At 44.1% G+C, this 23,805-nt stretch overlaps 1 protein-coding gene and 1 long non-coding RNA gene across 5 annotated transcripts in view; one reads left to right on the top strand and one right to left on the bottom strand.

Annotated features, from left to right (window-relative positions):
- Positions 1-23,805, bottom strand: part of LOC127360092 (uncharacterized) — a 69,786-nt gene that overhangs the window by 21,953 nt on the left and 24,028 nt on the right. The gene's annotated exons all lie outside the window — the stretch shown is intronic.
- ogdha (oxoglutarate dehydrogenase a) overlaps positions 1,222-23,805 on the top strand; it is a 25,290-nt gene continuing 2,706 nt past the window's right edge. The window contains exons 1-19 of one of the 3 annotated variants that reach the window (XM_051394356.1): positions 1,222-1,333; positions 3,009-3,414; positions 6,488-6,679; positions 8,864-8,966; positions 11,768-11,812; positions 18,120-18,235; positions 19,156-19,310; positions 19,392-19,538; positions 19,612-19,702; positions 20,206-20,385; positions 21,073-21,201; positions 21,286-21,465; positions 21,555-21,707; positions 21,897-21,999; positions 22,172-22,300; positions 22,544-22,694; positions 22,777-22,904; positions 22,994-23,172; positions 23,466-23,537. In XM_051394356.1, the coding sequence (XP_051250316.1) occupies positions 3,175-3,414; positions 6,488-6,679; positions 8,864-8,966; positions 11,768-11,812; positions 18,120-18,235; positions 19,156-19,310; positions 19,392-19,538; positions 19,612-19,702; positions 20,206-20,385; positions 21,073-21,201; positions 21,286-21,465; positions 21,555-21,707; positions 21,897-21,999; positions 22,172-22,300; positions 22,544-22,694; positions 22,777-22,904; positions 22,994-23,172; positions 23,466-23,537 (2,493 nt within the window). In that variant the 5' untranslated portion in view covers positions 1,222-1,333; positions 3,009-3,174. Of the gene's footprint in view, positions 1,334-3,008; positions 3,415-6,487; positions 6,680-8,405; positions 8,500-8,863; positions 8,967-11,767; positions 11,813-18,119; positions 18,236-19,155; positions 19,311-19,391; positions 19,539-19,611; positions 19,703-20,205; positions 20,386-21,072; positions 21,202-21,285; positions 21,466-21,554; positions 21,708-21,896; positions 22,000-22,171; positions 22,301-22,543; positions 22,695-22,776; positions 22,905-22,993; positions 23,173-23,465; positions 23,538-23,805 lie in introns of all 3 variants that reach the window. The other 2 variants (XM_051394358.1, XM_051394359.1) reach the window with 2 other exon arrangements.

Here is a 23,805-nt window from a genome sequence, read left to right as displayed (position 1 = left end):
ACATTTATATTATTTACTTTTGCATTGACTTTTACTTATAATCAAGTATTTTTACAGTTCCTATTACTACTTTTACGTAAAGATCTCTTTTTTGTATTTATTTACCAGAGACAATGGACATTAATCAACATTGTAGTTTACACTTCAATGTACATGTGCAGGAGTTAGCTGATGCTATGTCATCAATAGATCTGAATCCTTGGTACTCTATACTTTCTTTTTATGTATTGTGACTTATATGTATTATATATATATCTAGTATACAAAATATATACATATACTACTTTGTTCTCATATATAATAAAATATTTTCTTACATTTGTAACTGGTAAATGGACCTTGTATAGTTTCCTTTCTAGTCTTCCGACCACTCAAAGCGCTTTTACACTACAGCCACATTCACCCTTTCACACACATTCACTCAGTGAAGTCCATCGAACAGAAACTAACTCATTCATACACATTCACACAACGATACATGGCATCGGGAGCAATGTGGGGTTCAGTATCTTGCTCAGGGATACTTCGACATGTGGCACCAGGAGCCGGGGATCGAACCAAAAACCTTCCGAGTAGTGGACGACCCGCTCTGCCTCTGAGCCACAGCCACATTTGTGTTAACCTTTACTCTTTAATATGATTTTTTCTATTCTAATTCATATATTTTTAAATAAATATGTTTTTATGTTTGTTATTTAACAAAGTAAAGTCATACTATTTGCATTAAAGCTGCAGTAGGTAGTAAAGGCAGATAATCTGTGGACAGAAATCTGGTTCCTCAGGTTCCTCTGGTTCCTCAGGTTCCTCAGGTTCCTCTGGTTCCTCTGGTTCCTCCTCGTGCTCCACCAGACCTAAACAAAAACAACAACAGTCTTTATATCTTTCTCTGATTGGTTGTTTTCGTTTGGGTGGTGGATTTTTACAAATGCTATTACGAGTGGGTCAGAGGAACCGGATTTGTTTCACAGATTATCTCTGCTGTCAGGATAAAGTGAAAGTTTCAGCAAATAGAACAAAAAGTTATTTTTATAATAGTTCAATACTGCAGCTTTAATATAAAAATAATACCGTTGTTAAATTTTATTAAAATGTTTCATTTTGTTCTTTGATTAATTTTTTTATCGTACATTTAAAAAAAAAAAAATAAAAATAATAATATTATATAACTATTTATTTATGTTCGTTTTAGACGTGAAGACGCACGCAGGCCCCGCCCCCGTGCGTGATGACGTCAGTGCAGACGGACGCCCCGAGCTGTCATCATTTCACCGGGAGAGGCGAAGGGCATCCGGATACCGGCCGAGAGGGGAGCCGCTGAAACTCGTTTCTGGAGGTCAGTAACCGGGACCGGAGCCAGCACCGACGCCTGCGGGTCTACAGGGACCCGGTCTGAGGGGGATCCGGGTCTCAGTTCAGAGGAAATTAAAACCCGTGTTGAGGAATTTGAGACAAAACCTGTTAGCATGTTAGCCTCGTGCTAGCTAAAGCACAGCGCGTTCCCTGTTCGAGTCCGGTCGGTTGTCCGGTCGGTTGTCCGGTCGGTTGTCCGGACGTCAGCGGACGTCAGGGGTCCGTTTATGGAGGGAAACGCAGATATTAACCGGGAAGTTCACTTCCTGACAGCTCGTGCTCGATTAGCACCGGATAGCCGCTAGCTTAGCGTGCTAATGGTAATTATAACGGAGAAGCTAAAGGTTAGCTCCAATGCTAATTCAATGTGTAACGTCACAGCTGATCGGTAACGTCACAGCTGATCGGTGACGTCACAGCTGATCGGTTTAATGTGTTTCTTCGTTTTCGGGAACTTATGACTCGTGAAAGGACACAGTGACCGACGGTTGCAGCAGCCAATAGGAAGGCGTTGGAGTCCTGTTTCCGGGTGGACAGCCAATGAGGAGGCCGGGTGGGCAGGTGGTGGGCGGGTCCAGGTCGGGCTGAGCGAAGGAGAACCAACAAGGTCAAAACAGGGAGAGACCTGTCTCACTGACCTGTCTCACCTCTGTCTCACAGACCTGTCTCACCTCTGTCTCACAGACCTGTCTCACAGACCTGTCTCCCCTCTGTCTCACAGACCTGTCTCACAGACCTGTCTCACCCGTCTCACAGACCTGTCTCACAGACCTGTCTCACCTCTCTCACAGACCTGTCTCCCCTCTGTCTCACAGACCTGTCTCCCCTCTGTCTCACAGACCTGTCTCACAGACCTGTCTCACAGACCCGTGGTTGTGAGATATTCCCCCTGCAGACTGAATCACTGTTAGTTCTCAGACAGGAAACAGCGGTGACCCCTCTGTGACCTCCGTTTGACTGACAGGTGTCTCACCTGTGTGGTACACACTGATCCCAGTTCGGGCGTATCCCGATACAGAGGATCTATATGTTGTGATACTGGAAGGCCGTAGATTGTGATTCATTCATTCATTCATTCATTCATTCATTGATCTTCAAATGAAAGTTTGAAGAACATCACAAGCCTGACTGTAACAGCTGATCCCTGATCTGTTTACATGTTAACATTGGTTCTGCCTATAATGCCGTATCAGGTGTTGGTAAGTAGGTGTTCACCATTGACAGTGTATATTTATATATTTATATAACGGCCAGCAGGGGGCGCTCCACTGGTTGCAATAACACTCTGATAGTATCGAGTCGTATGGGGAAACGAGCCGACAGTTGATGTCTGAGCTCAGTAAACAGTTTCCTGATGAGTTTCTGGTCTCAGTCTCTAGTTTCAGTCTTCTTCCATACAGCATGATGTTCATTTAGTAACTGATGGTCCCATTTAGAGTAAAACAGACCATAATGCAGGGTATGCTTTAGGGCGGGGCTACCTTGTGATTGACAGCTCATTCTCAGTTATTTGACTGTTTATCTGGAATACCAGATCCTGTGTGAGCAGGCGAGCCGCCATTGTTTCCTGATCCGATCCCGCTAGTTAAACATTTTTAACTGCGAGTGAAACGTTGCTTCCTGTTCTCCCTGTCTAACACACTGTCTCTCTCTCTCAGTGGACAGACGGACCAGTGGACGTTTCATTCATCCCTCTCTGTTCTGGGGCTGACTGCAGATCGGTGGACTGACTTTTTACCCCGTCGTGGTTCTGAGGTTGAGGACGTCCGGCCCGTTCGGACTGACCACCACCACCGTGTGTGTGTGATACGTTAAGGACTGCTTATGCATCGTTTAAGGACTTGTGCGGCGCGATTGCGTCCGCTAACCGCCTCGCAGGCGGCTCAGACTGTCGGCCAGCAGCGGCCAGTCACAATCACCTCCACAGGAGGCACAAGGACGTTTCAGCCAATCAGGTGCTACACTGCGCCTGTGGCCTCGGAGCCGTTCCTGAACGGGACGAGCTCCAACTACGTGGAGGAGATGTACTACGCCTGGCTGGAGAACCCCAAGAGTGTTCACAAGGTAAGGGTCAGAGGATCAGAGGAGCCCCCTGCTGGTCTGGAGGACGCATTTAAAAAAACATAAATCCTTAAAAAACACGACACAACAGAATGAAATCATGTCAGACCGAACACAGCCAACAGAGTTTGTGCTGTCCTGTATTGTGTAAGATAAACTCCTGAGAACTGTCCTGGAAAAGGATTTCTGAAAGAGAGTGGGAACCCTGAATGTGACGTAGAGAGTCCCTGAAGGTGACTCAGTGTGCTGCTGGTGGGAGGTAGCGCCCCCCCCAGGGACTGAATGAACCTGATGGTGTTTCACCCGCACATTTTAACTGAGCCCTAAAGGACAACCGGGCTAATAATAGCTGAGGCTCAGTCACATGACGGAGCTGTTTTACTGTCCAAAGTGAAGTCAGAGCAGGCCGGTCTGCAGCGACCTGGGGAATACTGGGGGGGTTAGTTATTATTATTATTAAAGATTAGTTCCAACAGGATTAATGAGTTTACATTGTCCTGAAGGTACAGATGTTCTCACAATGATACCTTATACTGATTAATAAAGTAAATATAAACCAGATCTTATTTACTACCTATAAAGAAGAGTAGAACATGTTAAAGCAGTGCAATTTATTAGTTTTAAAAAAGTATCTGAATTGAATTTAACAGAATCAGAGATCTGTTAAAATACTTTATACATATTTAATGAATATATCAGTGACTTTTTTCTGATGTCCGCCTCTCATAGAGGACAACTTAGTAAATCCTCTGTGTGTGTGTGTGTGTGTGTGTGTGTGTGTGTGTGTGTGTGTGTGTGTGTGTGTGTGTGTGTGTGTGTGTGTGTGTGTGTGTGTGTGTGTGTGTTATGTAAAGACCAGACTGTGTGACCTTGCTGTTATCGACTTACCGAACTAGCTGGAAGCTAAACAGCAGCACTGAACACTTACTGTAACTGTAGTAATAGTGATGTTTAATAGATGAAAATGTGACCATCTTTATTTCATAGTTTGAATACAGAGGTAACCAGATATTTAGTTGTAGTAGTTTCTGCCACTAGGGGCTCTCTCACATTCAAACATTAACAACAAGATAAAGTGTGTTGAGGTGGTGAAGCAGCGTGGGATCATGGGAGTTGTTGTCTTCACCACCATTGGCGTCATTGCAGTCAGCTTCTCCCGGTTAGGATTCCTTCAGTGTTCATGGTTCAGGAGGTTTCTACCGGGAGCCCAATGATCCACAGAGGTCTCCTCCTCTCCAACACAAACAGACCCGCTGATTAAAACCACTAAACACACTGAATAAAGCAGTTCCACCTTAAACACACTGAATAAAGCAGTTCCACCTTAACAATCACTGCTTCTCCCACGCTGTTGGACAGACAAAGATCCAGACGTCCGATGACTAAAATCCTTCATCCGGTTCAAATCTAGAGTTAAAAAGCACCAAGATCTAAACAGTGGATGGTAACAATGTGGCTTCAGACTGGATCAACAGTCACCCAGTATGAAATCTGTCCTTTAGAAATATCCTCATGTGATGGATGAATAAAATGGCAGTCATTGTTTGTTGGCAGTAAAAAGAAAGAAGCAGCAGTTTGGAGCCTGAATGGAGTCTCACAGGTTTTATCATCGCTCTCAGTTATCAGGTTGTGATTGACAGGAGACCTGAAACAAACACAGCTGTTGGTTAAAAGAGTCATAACATATGAAACATGGAGCCTGAGGGGTTTGGTTTAATTAAGAGTTGTTTTTCTGTCTGTTGTATGAAGAATGATTGGTTTCATTATTATCCTGCAGCTATGAGACTTTAATGAGCACATTTTAATATGTGACTCGTTATGTCTCTGAAAGATGATTCTCATACTTCTGTTGCTGAGTCATTGAAAGGTTGGTTTGTAGTCTGTCTGTAAACTGACTTCTCCCACAAGAAAACTGCGTCTGGAGGAGCAAAACAAAAAACTAAAACTCTTACCAGTGCTGGAAGAAGTCTTCTTTAGATTCTTTATAATAAACATATAAATAATATGTGATTACAGAGTCTAAAAGCATTTAATGGCTGTAGCAGATATTGTGTTCACTATAATAAATCAGTTAAATGTACTACAAGGAGTGTTTAACTGGTTTAAAAGTGAAGAAACCATCAGAGAGCACATTGTATATTTCTATATTAGTATTATTAATGATCTCACACAGCAGCCAGAATACACACACAATACAATACAAACATAATGTTGCTGCTATAAGGATTATAAGTTAAAGTATGATAGACAACAGTGTGAACAGACTGGTGCAATAAAGGTTAAAGTGCATTCAAAAGTTCCTTAAAGGCAACAACAAGCTTCCAGAAGGTCTTTATGTGAAGTGGGAAAAGGCGTATTTGTGTGGAACTGCAGCGAGAGAGCAGAATGTGGAGTGTGTTTGATTGTGGTGAGTTCCTCCTGGTAATGAGATGTTTATGACTCATGAGTCCAGAATGAGTTCAAGAACCACAGACTGAAACAGAGAAAACAGACGGTATATATCTGTGTGTGCAGGGAGGGTCGCTGCCTCCTTCAGCGCCTCCTTCCCTGTTTCACCCTCACGTGGTTTCTTTCAGGAGGCCCTCAGTTGGGGAGTGGCCCTTAAGGCGAGGAGGGGATGTTAGAAAAGAACCAGTTCATACGACGGGTTGTTGGCTCACGTCTGTTCAGAAAGGCAGCGCTGGAAAGAAGGAATGTATCTGGAGTTAAATCACAATAGAAGTGTGTGTGTGTGTGTGTGTGTGTGTGGCTGTGTGTGTGGGTATGGGTGTGGGTGTGTGGGTGGGGGTGTGTGTGTCATCTCTGAGGGAGGAAGCTTCACTCTGTTTCTGTAGTCTACAGCTCTGACAGTGAGGAATAAAGTGGAATCAGTTTCAGATGAATCACAACCTTCAGTATTTGTACAGTTTATATTATTGTCTGTATTCAGCCGGATCTGATTGTTGGTCCATCTTCACAAAATACCTTTACATGTGTTATTTATTGATATTCATTTGAGGTTTCTTTTATTAAAAATCCTCTCATTTTGTCTCCCTCCCTCTCTTCCTTCCGACCCTCTCCTCCTTTCCTCCTCCAGTCGTGGGATGTATTTTTCCGGAACGCTAACGCCGGTGCTCCTCCCGGTGCCGCCTACCAGTCTCCTCTGGGTCTGTCGGCGGCGTCGGGGCTCGCCGGCCCTCAGCTCTCCTCTCTGGTTGGAGCTCAGCCCAACGTGGAGAAGCTGGTGGAGGATCACCTGGCCGTCCAGTCCCTAATCAGGGCCTATCAGGTACACGCACACGTACTCCACACACACCTCGGTTGTATGAGGCTTCCCTTACTAAAGGGACACTGACCGCGTTAATGAGCGGTCAGACTACAGTAGCTCACTTCCTGTTGTCGTCCCTTTCATCACTCAGCGTCTCTGCCTCCGCTCTCTCCGGGGCAGATTCTTTATTCGTCCAGGTTTTGAGGTATTGTCTAGTTGCGAATAGAGCTGCCCCCCCCCAAACTAAAGATTGTCCTAGTCCATAAAGCAAATAGTCGACTAGTCGTTTCTGATATGAATTAAATTATTATAATCTCACAACAACAACAGAAACGGCTGTATTGTTATTTCAACACAGTACAACTTCACTGAAACTGATCCTGGCTGATCAATACGATGGATAACGTTAACAGTTACTGACTGATTAACTGGCTCCTCTTCCCCCCGTTCATTGCCCGCTCGTGTTTACGGGGCAGTAAGTTTGGTGTAAACTGATCTAATAAAAGCCTCCATTCACAGTTTAATCTGAAGCTGGATTCCAGTTGCTGCTCCGTCCAAGGTTGCAAAATGAAATGTTAATAAAGTGATTAAAATGTATTCCATAAATAAATATATTAAAACATTAAGTCTCTTATTAGAATAAACATTCTTAAAAAGCGTAAACATGTTTTTTTATTGTCGTTTCTGATCTTCTGTGGTTGGATTTTGACATTTGACTCTTTTCCCAGAGCTGATGTAACGAGGAGTTAAACAGACAATAATGTCATTAATGAAACTGTTTATTATTGTTTGTTCTTTTATTTTTTTTATTTTTTATGTTATTTGTTCATGTTAATGATCTTTAAGTGATCATTAAATTTAATTATTATGATCAGAAGTTGTTGTATAATGATATAATTATATTATATATGAACACAATGCGAGTGTGTGTAAGTTATTAATAAACTGTGATTCAGTTCAATGTAGTTCAGAGTTTCTCAACCTTTTAAAGTGTTTAAAATTAAAAAACAGATTTTCTATGTAATAGTTTGAAAAATGTGAACAATGAAAGAATATATTTCAGATTCACGTAAAGTCCTGACAGCTCTGTCGTTGTTTGGATGTCTGACTAGAAAAGGTTGAGAACTTCTGATTAGTGACGTAGTTAGTGGAGGTCTTCACAGAAACCTCACAGAGTCCACATATTTTATATCCGTCATTATCAAGTTCTAAATATAAAAGCAAGTAACTGTTATTTTAATAGTTAACTAATTTTAACTAACGCACACTCAGCAGACAGGTTGAGAAGATAAATCCACTTTTTAATCCCAAAAGTTTAAAATAAACAGAGTGAACGTCTCTGATCTGATGTTTGTTCCTCCAGAAGGTCCAGCTCTCTCCTGCAGAGCTCCCCAGGCTCCAGCAGCTGTCTGTGGGCTCCAGCAGCTGTCTGTGGGCTCCAGCAGCTGTCTGTGGGCTCCAGCAGCTGTCTGCGGGCTCCAGCAGCTGTCTGCGGGCTCCAGCAGCTGTCTGCGGGCTCCAGCACCTGTCTGTGGGCTCCAGCACCTGTCTCTCCCTCCAACATCCCAACATACACAACATTGATCAAACACATCAGTATTTTTAACTTGAACTCTCACACTGAATAAACTGTAATCTGGAGGTGAGCCCTCCTTTATGTGGACCTGTGAAGACCTCCAGGACTCAGGCGTGTGTGTCAGTGCTGTTTGTGTTGTGATAACAGGTGTGTGTGTGTGTGTGTGTTTAGGTGATGGGGCATCACAATGCCCAGTTGGATCCTTTGGGAATCAGCTGTGTGAATTTTGATGATGCTCCGGTCAATACCGGCTTCCAGGACGTCGGTGAGAACGCCAGAGCTAAAAACACAAACTGCTTCAGCCTGTGGTGTTAATGTTGCTCTTCCCTCCCACCCTCCCTCTCTCTCTCTCTCTCTCTCCTCCTTTATACTCTCACCCTGCTCTTCTCCTCCTTTCTTGTTTTTGTGTCCTGTTTCGATGTTGATCTTTCTTCCTTTTCTGCATCTTTCTGAATCTTCCTCTCCGTCCTGCTTCTCATCCACTCGGCTCTCCACATCCTCCCACCTCTCTCTCTGTCGGCATCTCTTTTTGTTGCATCCTATTTCCACCTCCTCCTCCTCACTCCTGCATCTCCATCCCCTCCTCCTCCTCTCCCGGGTGGGCTCTGTGCTGTTGTCACTCCCTGTAGATCCGAGGGCACCATGTGGCCCAGTTGGACCCCCTCGGCATCATGGACGCCGATCTGGACTCGTGCGTCCCCACTGACATTATCACCTCCTCCGACAAGCTGGGTGAGGAGCTCAACCCTTAAAAGACAACCAGAACGTCTCTTTACTTCCCTCTGCTTTCTCCGGCTCTGCCTCGCAGTCCGGCTGTTTCTGAAACCTTCCTCCAGTCGAGGGAAGTTTCCTGTGCTGGGAATGTTTCTGTAACTTTGTTGTACATCAGAAGAGTTCTTGAACCTTCTCGTGCACAATAAACGTCTCTGAAATTGGAAACTTATCGAACGTTCTCGCGTACGGTGAATGTTCCAGAAAAACCTGGATCGTTCTCGTACACGATGAATGTCTCTGAACTTAATCTGACTTGTGTTTAATGTATAATTAAAATCTCTCCGGAGTGATTTCTGAAAACCTTCTTGTATACAACAGATGTCTCTGAGTCTGTATTCGACACCTGCACACGTGAACTTTCTTGTATACACTGAATGTTTCTGAAACTTTTAACCTTAAACATGGAGCATCCTCTTTATCCACAATGTGAAATGATCCCTGGCTCTCGTTGATTTACAGGTTTGTTGAGATAGATCTCAATAACAGATTTGGTGGACTTAAACCTTTGACATCTGGTTGTAAAGGAACATCTGGAACCAAAGGATAAACTTTTCCTCTGGGCCAAGAAAATATGATGAAAAAAACTTTAAAATATGATATTATTTGAGTTAATTCTTGACAGAACAACCTCAGTTTAAGATCAGTTGCTGTTTTGGAGCTTTCGGTCATATTACACAACCTTCATCAGCAGATATGAGTTTTACTTCTTGTCCATCTTTGCGTAAACATTTTCACCATGAGGTCCATTTAGTTACCATTCTGGAGCTTTGAGAGTGAGTCAACATTAACAAGAAGTACTAGTAAAAGGAAATATGAGCTTCAAACACAGCTGATGAAGATCATGTGATATGGTCGTAAGCTCCAGAACAGCTCCCAGATAGACCTTGAGTTGTTTAGTCAACAGAGACATTAAGAGTTTCTGAGATGATCTCAGATCAGTGGCTTCCTTTGGGAGACACTTGACCCCAGCAACACGATACTGTCGGCAGTATGTGGGTCAGTTGGTGTTGAGCTGTTAGCTTCATGCTGACCCGGCTGGAGTCTGCAGCGTCTTTGGGCTGCTCGTTGTTTGGCTTCTGCTTTAGCTCTCAGCTGTGGCTGCGTTAGCTTGTTGTGTTTGTATCTTGTGGTTTGTTTCAGCCGACTGTAGAGACAGTGAGGCCCTTGGTCCCCACTGGTTTTAATACTGAGGGAGCTAAAGAGTGTCTCATGAGAGTGGACATTTTCAGCTAGAAGCTACAGTGACAGTCGAGCGAGGTGGTCTTATCTAAGAAAGATTATAGATTATAGATAATAGATAAAGAGTGTTCCTTCTCATCATCCATGAGTAACTGTACATATACACCCTCTGTCGCAGTGGTCCCCAGCCTGGTGTTCAGTCCCTTCAGGAGTTTACAGGCTCTTTGGGATTGTTGCAGCATAAAATTCCTGATTTCACAACAGCTTTTTCTAAAACTTTGCGATGCAGTTTGCGAGAATAAAATCTCCAGTCGTTTGGTCACATCCTGTGCACGAGGCTGTGATTGAACCGCACAGGAAACTACAATGATTGGTTGCGTTAGTTGTAGTCATCACAGGTGTAACTGCACAAAATACAAAGTTCGGTAAATCAGGGAAACAAAGAGTAGCTCATTTATTCTGATCAGTTCTCACTGTTACAGTTAATGAACTCAAATACTGGCCTCTTTATTGACGACCTGCTGCAGTTTGTGTTGTTATAACTTCAATAAGTTCAATCTTATTAACACAAAGTTAGAAATATCTTCTTATAACCTGATTATTTTTCTGACTCATTTCCCAGAGAGGCTTTCTTCCTTTAGCTTCCTGTTCTGCAGTGCAGGTTGTTGGTGTTGCTCCGACCAATCAGCAGTCTCCATCCCAGCACAGACGTCGCAGTGTAGAGAGATCTGATTGGTTGTTATTTTTCTAGCCCTTTATTCTGATTGCTGAATAAATCAGAGATGTGTGCAGCGATTTAAACCTTTAACTGAACGAACCGAAGACTGGATAACTCTTTTTAGTTCTCTAGTAAATCATTTCATAATAATCGAACTAATGTAAATATATCCTCCGGTCCGTCTCTACTGTCTCTTTCTTTGAGCTCTCTTGGCTCGTATCGCCACTAACTGCTAATTAGCTTTAGCATTGCCTAACTGGACTGTGTCTGCTTTCATCCTGATTTTCCATCTGATATCCGTCCCTCAGAATACGACCCACTGATGGTCACAGCAGTCATTAATAGCTCCTAGTGTTGCAGGGACAGAGTGAGTCCTCTTTCTGAGATCAGACACTCTGGTATGTGTGCAAAGTATTTAACGTTTGTAGTGAAAACAGAGGACATCAGTGTTGAGTTCTGTGTTGCAGGAATTAGTCGCGTCCCTGCTGTAGTAAAGGTGACCTGTGCAGAATGGCTTCCTGTCTGGGGGAAACCCTCAGTGTGGGTTGGCTGCGGTGTGGCTTCTGTATTTAGGACTTTTTAACCTCCGCATGGTGTTAACTACATCTCTCTTTCTCCACCACTTCACTCTAAAATCAAACATTTTCCAAACCAAACTTCAAACGTTCTGTAAATTTGTGAACAGATAAAAAGGTGGTGGAGACGCTGAGGGGCCGGGGCCGGTGTTGTGCTCTGTCGTAGCTGTAGACGGTTGTGGCGGTGGTATAAAATGGCCGTGGGTGACAGGTTAAAGAGGGTCGTAGGTCACTAATGGTGTCCGGATGTCTCTCCTTTTGCTGCCCCCTGCTGGCGACCCTTCCAGACCTGGCTGTGTTCGAGGAGAGGCTGAGAATCCTAACGGTAGGAGGTACGAGTAACGACAACGCTGGTGTGTCACTGCTCAGTGCTGTGAAGGCAGTAGTTCATCTGTAGGAGAGTGTGTTCACTGTAGTAGTGTGCAGCGTCCTCTACAGGAACTCCAGAGGTTTGTTTCTGACATCCTGGAGTTCCTGTAGAGGACGCTGCACTAAAGGGCGGGATACAAAAAAAGAAAAGAGATGTTTCATTTGGTTAAGTGTGTTTTGCTTTTATCAAACTAGTTTCTACAGGAGTTAATGAATGTCCTGCCACCAGTACTGGTTACTTTGGGCACTTAAAGTCACCACACTAACAATAAGAGGAACTTAAAACATTTAACTAAAACTACTAGAATTTATCAGTTGTTGAACCATTAAACAGGTAAGCACCAAAATGTGCTATTTTTCTAGTTAGCTAATTAATCCAGGCTATAATAACACAATTTCTGTTTGTTTTGCAAAATATGACCTTTATTTTCCAATGAGAGACATTGCCCATATAGATTCAGCTTCTTTCTTTCTTGCTTTGTATACAGAATAAAAAACAATAGTTATTCAGATGCTCTGTATAAAACTATATATTAGTTTGGCTTTAGAAAACTACAGAAAGTTAAAGCTGCACTGATTACATCCAAATTAATATTTAAAACTTGGATACCAATGTAAACCGTCGCTGCTGACTCATCTGAAAACGTGTTCCCTTCAACCATCACCCAGATGTTTAATAGAAACAGAGTTAGATACCAACTTTAATGTAGCTCTAAATGGGATTTAGACACAAACAGCCCTGTTATATTTGCTGGCTCGCTGTTCATTACTCCTGTGGAAAGATTGTGAGTTCCTTTGCTTTCTATCAGACATGGAACCAGAGTGGAACATCCCTGTAAGACCTCAGTAAACAGGAGACATCCAGAGGACACATTGCTCCAAGCAGCTGTTGCCTCTGAACGTCTCTGCTGTGTTCTGGTCGGCGTAGTTAGCTTTGTTAGCTTGTAGCTGCTGCTAGCGCCCCGCTCCGTCCCGTAGAACAGGCGTCTGATAGAAGAGTTATATCGGAGTTCATGCGAGGTGGCGTCAGGAGATTATTTTTAAACGTGGCCACGAAATTATTGAGAGTAGAAGGCAGAAAAACAGGTTATAATACCGTCAGTACTTCTACTGAATAAGTGTTTGATTATTGTTATTACAGGATAATGAATTAGATTCTATTTGTGAAGACTAAATCAGACATGAGTAACTTCCAGGAAGCTCGACATGGAACTTTATGCACATCGAGTCTTCTGATTTTATTCCTGACAAGAAAAAACAAACATCCAGTTTTTATAATAAAGTTTATAAACCATCATAACGTCAGGTTTCTTTAAATTACACCTGCAACATTTAAAATGTTTGCTTCACCAAGAAAAAATTAATTAAAAGACAATATATGTTTATATGTATGTGGACACAAACCACAACATATAAAGTTATTGATCAGTATTGAGTAGCTGTGATGATGCGTCTGCAGTGAACAGACGCATCATCACATTCGATTAAAAATAATTTCCTCACGTCGCGTTGTAAGTTCGACCTGCAACACCGGCTGAAACCAACAGGAGTCGGTTCCTATAAGACAATTTGCTAAAAGACTTTATTTTGTGTTTTGATGCTTTTGAAAAAGACTCTTCCTGCTTTATAATTTGTTTTTTTGGGTTCATAAAAAGATAATATGGATTAAAAGCATCCAGAAACTGTTCAGCCTGTGTTCTTTGGCGCTGTTAGATGATGATGTTTGGAGCTTCCTCTTCTTCTCATTCTTGGTTTTAATCTCCTTTCAGCTCTTCCCTCTCTCTGTTTTTTTCTGCTCCCAGTGTTCAGGGATCTCTGAACAGAAGATACGAGCCGTACTAACTTCATCGTTATAACGTAGCGTGATACTGCTGCTCCTCTCTGGTCTATAAATCACCTGCAGCATCCTGACAGTCAGCACTGCAGAAGGCGTTTCTGTCCCACTGCACAACATCCTGATCAATAGCTGGAAGTGTTCACTTCAAATAATTTCTGCTGTGTATTTCTGTATTAATGAGATACCTCCAGCAGGCTCAGCCCCCAGAACCAAACCCCAATCCTATAACCAGCCTCCAGTTTGTTCCAGTCTCAGTCCTCTAAGGCCCTGCTTCCCAACCAACCAATGCCTAAGCCTGATCCAAAGCCCCCCACACTGGCTCTCTGGCGTTCATGGCTGAAAACAAGCACTGAGCAGTGAGTACGGGCCCACCCATCTCCCTCCCTCCTCCTGGTGCTCCAGCAGAGTACCAGGGAGTGAAGGCAGGACAGAGTCCTGCAGGAGGCTGTCTCAGGGCTGAGAGCCAGTGTTTGGGGCTTAGAGGGCTGAGAGTCTGGAACCACCACTGGAACATTTAAAACCCCTGTTGGCACAAAGCCTGATGAAGCCAGCGTCTCTGGTGAGATGTTGGTTTCATTAAACTACGTGACGAGTGTGCGACTGTACTTTTAAGCTTCGGAGGATCTAAGAACTATTTTAAAAATAGTATCACCTGTGTTTTACTTTTCAGACGTGTAACAACCACACGGATAGAAAAGTCACGCTGTCCTCTCAGCTTGTGGAAGCGCGGTAATGCAGTACAGTAACTTAGCACAGTAATGCAGCGCAGTAATGCAGTGCAGTGATGAAGTGAAGTGCAGTAATGAAGTGCAGTGCAGTGATGAAGTGCAGTAATAAAGCGCAGTGATGCATTGCAGTAATGCAGTGCAGTAATGCAGTGTAGTGATGCAGTGATCAGTGCAGTAATGAAGTGCAGTAATGCAGTGTAGTAATGAAGTGCAGTAATGCAGTGCAGTGAAGCAGTGATCAGTGCAGTGATGAAGAGCAGTGACCAGTGCTGTGACTGTGTGTTTCAGAGTCAGACTGCCAGTCTCAGATTAGTGTCGGCTGCAGACGGAGCGGTAAACACCAGAATCCTGTCAGCTGCTCTTTGTGTCTGTGGAGCTGTTGTATCTTTCCTCACAACCTTCCCCCTCTGAGGAGGAGGAGGCAAGGAAAGGAAGTGAGGAAAGTGAATGACGGGCTGAGCAGCAACCCGACGGGCTGAGCAGCGACCTGTCTGCCTGCTGTCTTTAGAGAGACTCTGCTTCTTGATTGGCCGGCTTGGCTGTCAGTCGTGTGATTGGTTTGTGGTTGTGGGCTTTTATAACGTGTGTCAGCTTTCTGATTGGCTGAATCCGCTGTCAGTCTGTTCAGCTCAGCCCTCTGATTGGCAGGTTGAGTGTAACAGGAAACATTTAAGGTGGTCGTGTGTTTTATGGACAGTGCAGGATCCTTTAAAGTCCTGATTTCTATTTGAAGTCAAAGACACAAAAACACATCCCTCTACTTTCTCTCTCCATCTTTTCTCTCCTTCATAACCCATCCTCCCCTAACTGCCCTGTAATCAGTTTGAAGTTGCAAAATAACAATTAAATACCCATAATCCCCCCCCAACATGCCTCTTCATCGCTGCTGTCATGAACACATTGCCGCTCTCTGTGGAGCGTTTTTCTTTCTGTTCATTAAAATCTGAAAGCAGCTCTCCATCAGACCCGTCAGCTTGTGGACTCTTCACCCTCTGTCTCGTCTTCCAGGAGACCGGTTCTGATACACAAGGGGTCAGCAGAGGTCAGGAAGTGGCTCAGAAATGATGCCGGTCTGGATGACATCAGTACAGAGAGCAGAAACACACTCTTTACATTATTATTCACTTTCATTACCTCTAAAAACTGTATCAACAAACGTCACATAAACACCTTGAATTTGGGTATTTGAGACGTTTTGAGGTGTAAAAATCAACTCGTCAGCGCTCTCTGGTGGCCGAACTTACTGTTCTAGATAATCTTAAATGTTTTTGTGCATCGGTCAGTGATACCAGCCCTGCAGATGTGCCAGTAAACTGAATAAACAACAACAGACAGACTTGCATAAAGGCACCAGATGGTGAGACACTTTTTCAGAGGAAACTTAACTTTTGTTTCACCTTTTAATACATAAAACAAAAACTGTCTTAAAAACACATTTAGATAAATGATATTGGAGGCAAACAGTTTAAAATACAGTAACATTGTAGGAACGTTAACGTTAACACAACCTTTCAGAAACTATTACACTGCAGTCTGAACTTATCTACACACTTTATTAATTCACAGTAACGTTCCCGTCCCTCACACAGCGGCTTGGACTGCTTTAATAAAGCTAAAGTAGTGATTGTGTGTATAGATATATAAGACATCTGCACTGCTGCCATCCAGACTCACTCCTGAATGTTCATACGGGGTTAAAGTTCATAAAGTTTATTCTGATGATGACATTGTGATCTCAGTCCTACAAACCTCCTGGTTTCTGGAAACAGTCTGATATGTAGACCTGTAAAATCCAATAGAGATTTTACAGCAACTTGTTAATGAAGTTGTGTCTGATTTCTGTGAACAACCAGCAGCTTCTGGGAGAAACCCTCAGCAGCAGCAGCAGTTACCTGAGGAGCTGCTTCAGTTTAATCTCAGTACAAACATGTTTCTGTGTTTAATCCAAAATCCTGATTAAAGTGATAAAGTCAATAGTTAAAAGGACGTAAGTGAGCCTGCAGCTTCTTTATCCTCCTGAAGGTTCAACAGCAGAACGGAGGAAAGTTAATTTTGTGCATTTTTGAATTCTACGATGTCGTAATAATGATATTAGTAAAATGGATGGCTAGAAATGGAGTGGGAGTGCAGGGGGAGAACAGAGATATTCTGAGATTAAAGTCAAACATTTATGAGAAAACAAATAAATAGTAGAAATAATGTTTTAGAGATGCTGGAAGTTGGTGGTGCTGAGAGAAAGTGGGTCTATATAACAAAGTCCAACTAAATGCTTCATTTGAATGACTGGGATCATTTTATATTTAATAGTTATTAACAACATTTACACTCATTTATAGAGAATATCTGTGGGTTTGTTTTAATGAGTTTAATCTCAGAATGAATTCAGATCAGATAAAACTTTATTTATCTTCAGGGAAGTTGTTCAGCAGTTCCAGTATAAAGAAGGAAAGAGTGTGAATATAAAATACCAATAAAGGTAAACAATGATGAACATTTTTTGCTGTATATCAGGAGTCTCAAACTACAGAGATTGTCTTGGGTCCACTGGTATTTATATCTAACAGGAGGACAATTCAACGACACTAAAACATGATTCTGGGAATATTTCCATTCCTAACATCAAACTGCAGTTTCTGTACATTCTTATAAAACTGTCTCTCTTCTTTTCAACCCTTCGCATGGATTTGCGGGAACTTTGAACCTTTGATTATTTCGTGCCAAACAAAAGGCATTTTCCTGTAAATAGAATTGTGTTGAATTATATATGAAGAAGCAGTTTAAATTTATATAAAACAATAATATTTTCTGTCAGAAATGGCCCCCGGGCCGACAGTTTGAGACCCCTGCTGTATATGCTGCATACTGTATAAGTATGAGAAGTAGCATAAAGCTTGCTGAGTAAAAAATCTCAAACAAGTGAGAAAATATTAAAGGATACCAGATTAGAACAAGAGTATTGTAATTGTTTACCGTCAGATATAGTTTGTAGTTACTCTCTGCTGTATAGTGAATCTTGCACACTGGACCTTTAAAGGATCAGTCTGCTGATACTCTGTATTCGTGCTGCAGAGTCAAACCAACATCACAAATATGTAGGTTCATGTTTGAACAGAGACATTTGTTGGGGACTACAGCGTAGATAAATGAGCTACAGTGTGTTTGTGGTAATGAAGGAACAGTGAAGAGTCAGTGGAGCCCAGAGGAAGAAGATCAATAACAATGTCAGTGTTGGTTTGAGTCTGGATATCATCAGACTGATCTGAGTTGAGTTTGATGTGTGAACCTGCTGATTGGCTCGAACTAACGATACTAACGATGTCTCTCCTTACTTTTATTTTTTAATTGTTTTGGACCCCACAACTGTCCTCACCCCGTCCTGCTGCTGTCTCTGTCCTCTCCTCCTCTGCTCCTCTCTGCATGTTCATTGTCTGTCTGCGCTCTGAAAACATCTGCATGCTCTCCACATTGTGTTTATGATGCTCATCCATTCATTCATTCATCACTAACTCATATATGCATGTCTTCATTTGTCCACGGCCTGTTTGTGTGTCTGTCCCTCTCTTTACTGTCCACTCCCTCCGTCCTTCAACCTTTTCTCACCTCCTTCCCTCTTTTTTTTCTCCTTGAACCTCCCTCCCTCCTCCTCCTCCTCCTCCTCCTTCTCCTCCTCCCTTCCTGTCTTGTGGTGCATCATGGGAAATGTAGGCTTCTACGGTCTGGATGAGTCAGACCTGGACAAGGTTTTCCGGCTGCCCACCACCACCTTCATCGGCGGCTCAGAGAGCGCCCTGCCACTGAAAGAGATCATCCGCCGCCTGGAGGTACACACACACACACACACACACACACACACACACACACACACACACACACACACACACACACACACACACACACACACACACTTACAGTGATTTATTTGATGTGATTGGTTGTGTTAAAGATTTCTGATGGCTCTGTTGGTGATGTGAAGCCTGTTTCTACCACAGCATTGATCCCAAAGGAAGGTTTCATCAGCCATTATTACTTTTGTGTTCAAGTAGCAGTGAGTCAAGTCCAGGCACATAAAGGCGCTCTACTTCATTTAAAATCAAATCTAAATGTCAAAACTGTGAATTTATCTGAATTTAATCTCTCTGAACAAACGTCTGCAGTAGAAATATGACGGCTTCCTGCTGAATATTGAATATACGTACTCCACAGACAAGACATGACCATATTTCAGCTCCCAGTCAGCTGATTTTAATTAATAATGGGGTTATTTATATGATTACATAACCACAGTAGCAGAGACACAGGTCAATGACAAAATGCTGCACAGCAAAACAAAAAAATGCCAGCAGAACTAAAGAAATTTACACAGTATTACATCTGATCATTCACACTGATGACGCTGAGCTTTCCTGAGTCCAATCTGCAGGTTCAGTGTATGAACTGACTCAAAATGAATCACAATGAATGGGGGCTAAAATATTTCCACTTCTGGTTTAAACCTCAATTTATTTTTTGAAAATGTCAGAAATGGATTCACGGTCCTCATTAACCCACAAAACCTCTTTTTATATATCATATATTGTCCAAAGCAGTTGCTGAAATATTACATCCATCCGTTATTACGTCCATATATGTCGTTGCTGCTGGGGAAGTAAAACCGGGTTCACGTTGTTGAGTTGACTGTATTGTAAGTCGCTCTGTATAACAGCGTCTGAATGAATAAATATAATGTGTGTTTGTTGTTCAGATGTCGTACTGTCAGCACATCGGGGTGGAGTTCATGTTCATCAACGACCTGGAGCAGTGCCAGTGGATCCGACAGAAGTTTGAGACTCCAGGAGTTATGCAGTTCACTCTGGAGGAGAAGAGGACTCTGCTGGCCCGTATGATCCGCTCCACCAGGTAAACACACCTCCACCTCCACCTGTGTTGGAGGAGTCTAAAGGGTTCGAAGACACCAGACTGACTGACTTATGTCTGCAGGTTTGAGGAGTTCCTGCAGAAGAAGTGGTCTGCAGAGAAACGCTTCGGTCTGGAGGGCTGCGAGTCTCTGATCCCGGCTCTGAAAACCATCATCGATAAATCCTCTGAGAACGGCGTGGAGAACGTCATCATGGGCATGCCTCACAGGTAACACACAGCACACACTCTCTCACACACAGTTTATATCCCCGCCCTCTCTCACTGGTTGTTCTTCTTTCAGGGGACGTCTGAATGTTCTGGCCAACGTGATCCGTAAAGAACTGGAACAGATTTTCTGTCAGTTTGACTCCAAGCTGGAAGCTGCTGATGAGGTATTTTTTACTGACTTAGTACTGATGTTATTACAACTGCTCCCTCATCAGAGGCTGTTATATCTGTGTATACTCGGGTCCAAGCACCAAACACACACAGAATTTAATTCCTCACAAATTTAAATTAAATCATCACATTTATTCATAAATCTGGTAAAGGTTGACAACACTTCCTCCCACTGTACAAAGATGAAGCCAGAATATCCGGATACAGCCGCTGCCATCAGTAGAATAAAAATAAAGTGATCAAAACAACTTAAAATGACAGAAACCATTTATTTGACTTTATATTTTAGTTTGTCCCATCTGCTAACATGGAGGCAGTCAGCCACCGGGGGAGCTAGAGAGGGTCTGGATTAACTGTCATATTGTCTCTTTATGGGGGTGGTTAGCGGCAGTACCCTCAGCAGGAACATGAGTGGAGAGGTTCGGTTCCTGTCGTATTCTCTGTGGCCACCAGAGGACTCTGAACCAAACTGACCCGCTGTGGTTTTCCTCCACAGGGTTCCGGTGATGTGAAGTACCATCTGGGAATGTACCATCGTCGTATCAACCGTGTGACAGACAGGAACATCACCCTGTCTCTGATGGCGAACCCGTCTCACCTGGAGGCCGTGGACCCCGTGGTGCAGGGGAAGACCAAGGCTGAGCAGTTCTACTGCGGAGACACCGAGGGCAACAGGGTGAGACCGACAGTTCTACAATCCGTACAGGACCAGACCAGAGTCAGAACCACCTTAAATCATCCGAAACCAGAACCACCAGATCCTTTACATAGTCCTCCACAGACCGCAGAGTAAAGGAAGAACCTGGGTCGAGGGTTACTGACACACTGTTGGGTTTTACTTTTATTTCACTCACATGTCAAGTTATTATGAGAATCTAAAAGAGGTTCTAGGGGTTCTATAGCAGGTTTTAGGGTTCCTTTAGGTGGTTCTTGGGATCCTGTTTGTAGCTGATGAGGTTCAAGTGGTCACTGAGGAGATTCTTTAGCCATTTTAGTTACTGATACTGTTTTTCAGAGGTTATTTAGGATGTTTTATTGGTTAGTAATGTTCTAAATCTGAGGTTCTCTTGGTCATTGAAGAGGTTCTACGGGTCTGTAAAGAGGTCCTTGTAATCTTTCAGGAGGTTCTAGGGGTCCTTCAGGGAACTTTAGGGTTCCTGTTGGTGGTTGAACATTGATTTGGGATTTTGGAGTAACGTGTTCAACGTGTGTTTTAGAAGAACAGCGTTCAACCTCCTGTAGAGTTCGACACACTGTTAGAACCTCCTTACAGAAGATCTGAGGTTGTTCTGCAGCAGTGTGTACTGACTGTGTGTGTGTGTGTGTGTGTGTGTGTGGTGTGTGTGTGTGTGTGTGTGTTCAGGTGATGTCCATCCTCCTCCACGGAGACGCAGCGTTTGCGGGACAGGGTATCGTTTATGAGACCTTCCATCTGTCCGACCTGCCGTCCCACACCACTCACGGCACTGTGCACGTGGTCGTCAACAACCAGGTAACGTGTGAACCCGAAAGGAACACGCTGATGAACAGTCCGACAGACGACTGACCTCTGACCTCTCTGACTTCCTGTCTCCAGATCGGCTTCACCACAGACCCCCGTGTGGCTCGCTCGTCCCCGTATCCCACCGATGTGGCTCGAGTCGTCAATGCTCCCATCTTCCACGTCAACGCCGACGACCCCGAGGCCGTCATCTACGTGTGCAAGGTGGCTGCAGAGTGGAGGGCCACGTTCCACAAAGACGTGGTGGTCGACCTGGTCAGTGCTTCGTCTCCGGTGCTGTCAGTGGTCACGTGACTGTGGGCGGCGTTAATGTTTACTTACGTACCTGTTACCTGTGCGTGCAGGTGTGTTACCGTCGGATGGGTCACAACGAGATGGACGAGCCGATGTTCACTCAGCCGCTGATGTACAAACAGATCAAGAAGCAGAAGCCCGTTCTGCAGAAATACGCAGAGAAGCTGATCGCAGAGGGCGCGGTCAGCAGGCAGGAGTACGAGGTACAAACCACCTGACCTTGTCCTTGTTTTCCCAGCATGCCGTCTGACAGTAGAAGCGGGAACTGTTTGTTTACTGCAGGTGTCCATTTCCTCCTCCAGCTGTTGGTCCAGTGTGGCTGTGCAGCATTTAGGAAATTAAATCTCAAATATTTAATAACTTCTGGTTTCTCCCGGCGTCTCTGTTCGCAGGAGGAAATTTCCAAATACGATAAGATCTGTGAGGAGGCGTACGCTCGCTCTAAAGATGAGAAGATTCTCCACATCAAGCACTGGCTGGACTCCCCATGGCCCGGTGAGGAAGAGGAGGAGAGGAGGAGGAGGAGGAGGACGGGGTTCACTCTGATCAATGAGTTTAATCAGAAGATTCAGAAGTAGAAAGGATAACTGTTAGAAACTGTGTCAGGATCTGTTTCTGGTCTCTGTTGTTGACCTGTTGTTGTTGTTGTTGTCGTCGTCGTCTTCAGGTTTTTTCACTCTGGACGGACAGCCGAAGTCCATGAGCTGCCCCTCCACCGGTCTGACTGAAGAGAACCTGAACCACATCGGACAGGTGGCCTCCTCTGTCCCTGTGGAGGACTTCACCATCCACGGAGGTCTGCTCAGATCTTTATTGGCAACTCTGCCTGCACAATAAAATCTGTGATAACACTGTTCAGTATAGATAAAACAGTTACTACTTCAGCCTGGTTGTCTTTAAGTCCAGAACTGGATAAGAATTTAATGTTTAAAATAAAACTAGATGTTTCTGGAGCAGCAGCAAAGTTGCTGTCCTCTGTTTGTCTGTCTGCAGTTTAAAACAAGAGAAACAAGCTTTATGATCATATTTGTTGTTTCAGGTCTGAGTCGTATCCTGAAGGGTCGAGGTGAGATGATTCGTAACCGCACTGTGGACTGGGCTCTGGGAGAGTACATGGCCTTTGGGTCGTTGCTGCAGGAGGGAATCCACATCAGACTGTCGGGACAGGACGTGGAGCGAGGAACGTTCAGGTAAACCGCTCGGGAACAGGACCACCAGTGTCTCCGAGTCCAACATTGTGAAGTCAGACTGACGCTGTTTGTCCTCTTTCAGTCACCGTCATCACGTCCTCCATGACCAGAACGTGGACAAAAGGATCTGTATTCCCATGAACCACCTGGCTCCTGACCAGGCGCCGTACACCGTCTGCAACAGCTCGCTGTCCGAGTACGGCGTCCTGGGTCAGTCCGAACAGAATGCTTCAGATCTGTAGGTCGGCTTCACCAATGTTTGATTCTCTGAACTGAATCCAACCTTTGTGTGTCTGCAGGATTTGAGCTGGGTTTTGCAATGGCGAGTCCCAACGCTCTGATCCTGTGGGAGGCCCAGTTCGGAGACTTCCACAACACGGCTCAGTGCATCATCGACCAGTTCATCTGTCCCGGTCAGGCCAAGTGGGTCCGACAGAACGGCATCGTGCTGCTGCTGCCGCACGGCATGGAGGGCATGGTGAGGAAACGCCTATCCCCGTCAGAGTCCCCGTCAGAGTCCCCGTCAGAGTCCCCGAGTCCCCGTCAGAGTCCTAGAGTCCCCCTTAGAGTCCCCCTTAGAGTCCCCGTTAGAGTCCTAGAGTCCCCCTTAGAGTCCCCCTTAGAGTCCCTGTTAGAGTCCCTGTTAGAGTCCCCGTTAGAGTCCTAGAGTCCCCGTTAGAGTCCCCGTTAGAGTCCCCTGAGTCAAACACACCTGGTGGACTCTTTTTACTGCTGCATTCAGTCTGTGAGGTTAACAAACTGTGTCTGCAGGGTCCAGAACATTCTTCAGCTCGTCCAGAGAGATTCCTCCAGATGTGCAACGACGACCCCGACGTCATGCCGGTAACACACACACACACGCACACACACACACACACACACAGAGCTCTGAGATACAGCTATTACTAATTAATAACTCTGCTATAATGGAAACAAACTGATTTCAGTCATTTAGATTTTTAAGATAAAACAGACAGATTCTGCTCTTTGTCTTCGCCTGCTGGTTACAAACCCCACTGTCGCAGCTTTTATTTTGAAATGAGGAAGGAAAGTTGTAACAGGATGACAGGATCACTTCCTGTTTAGATTCAACAGGTGACACATGATGACC

This window comes from Dicentrarchus labrax, unplaced genomic scaffold (genome assembly GCF_905237075.1).
Source record: "Dicentrarchus labrax unplaced genomic scaffold, dlabrax2021, whole genome shotgun sequence".
In the NCBI taxonomy this organism is placed as follows: domain Eukaryota; kingdom Metazoa; phylum Chordata; class Actinopteri; family Moronidae; genus Dicentrarchus; species Dicentrarchus labrax.
This window is presented reverse-complemented; position numbering and strand designations above follow the sequence as displayed.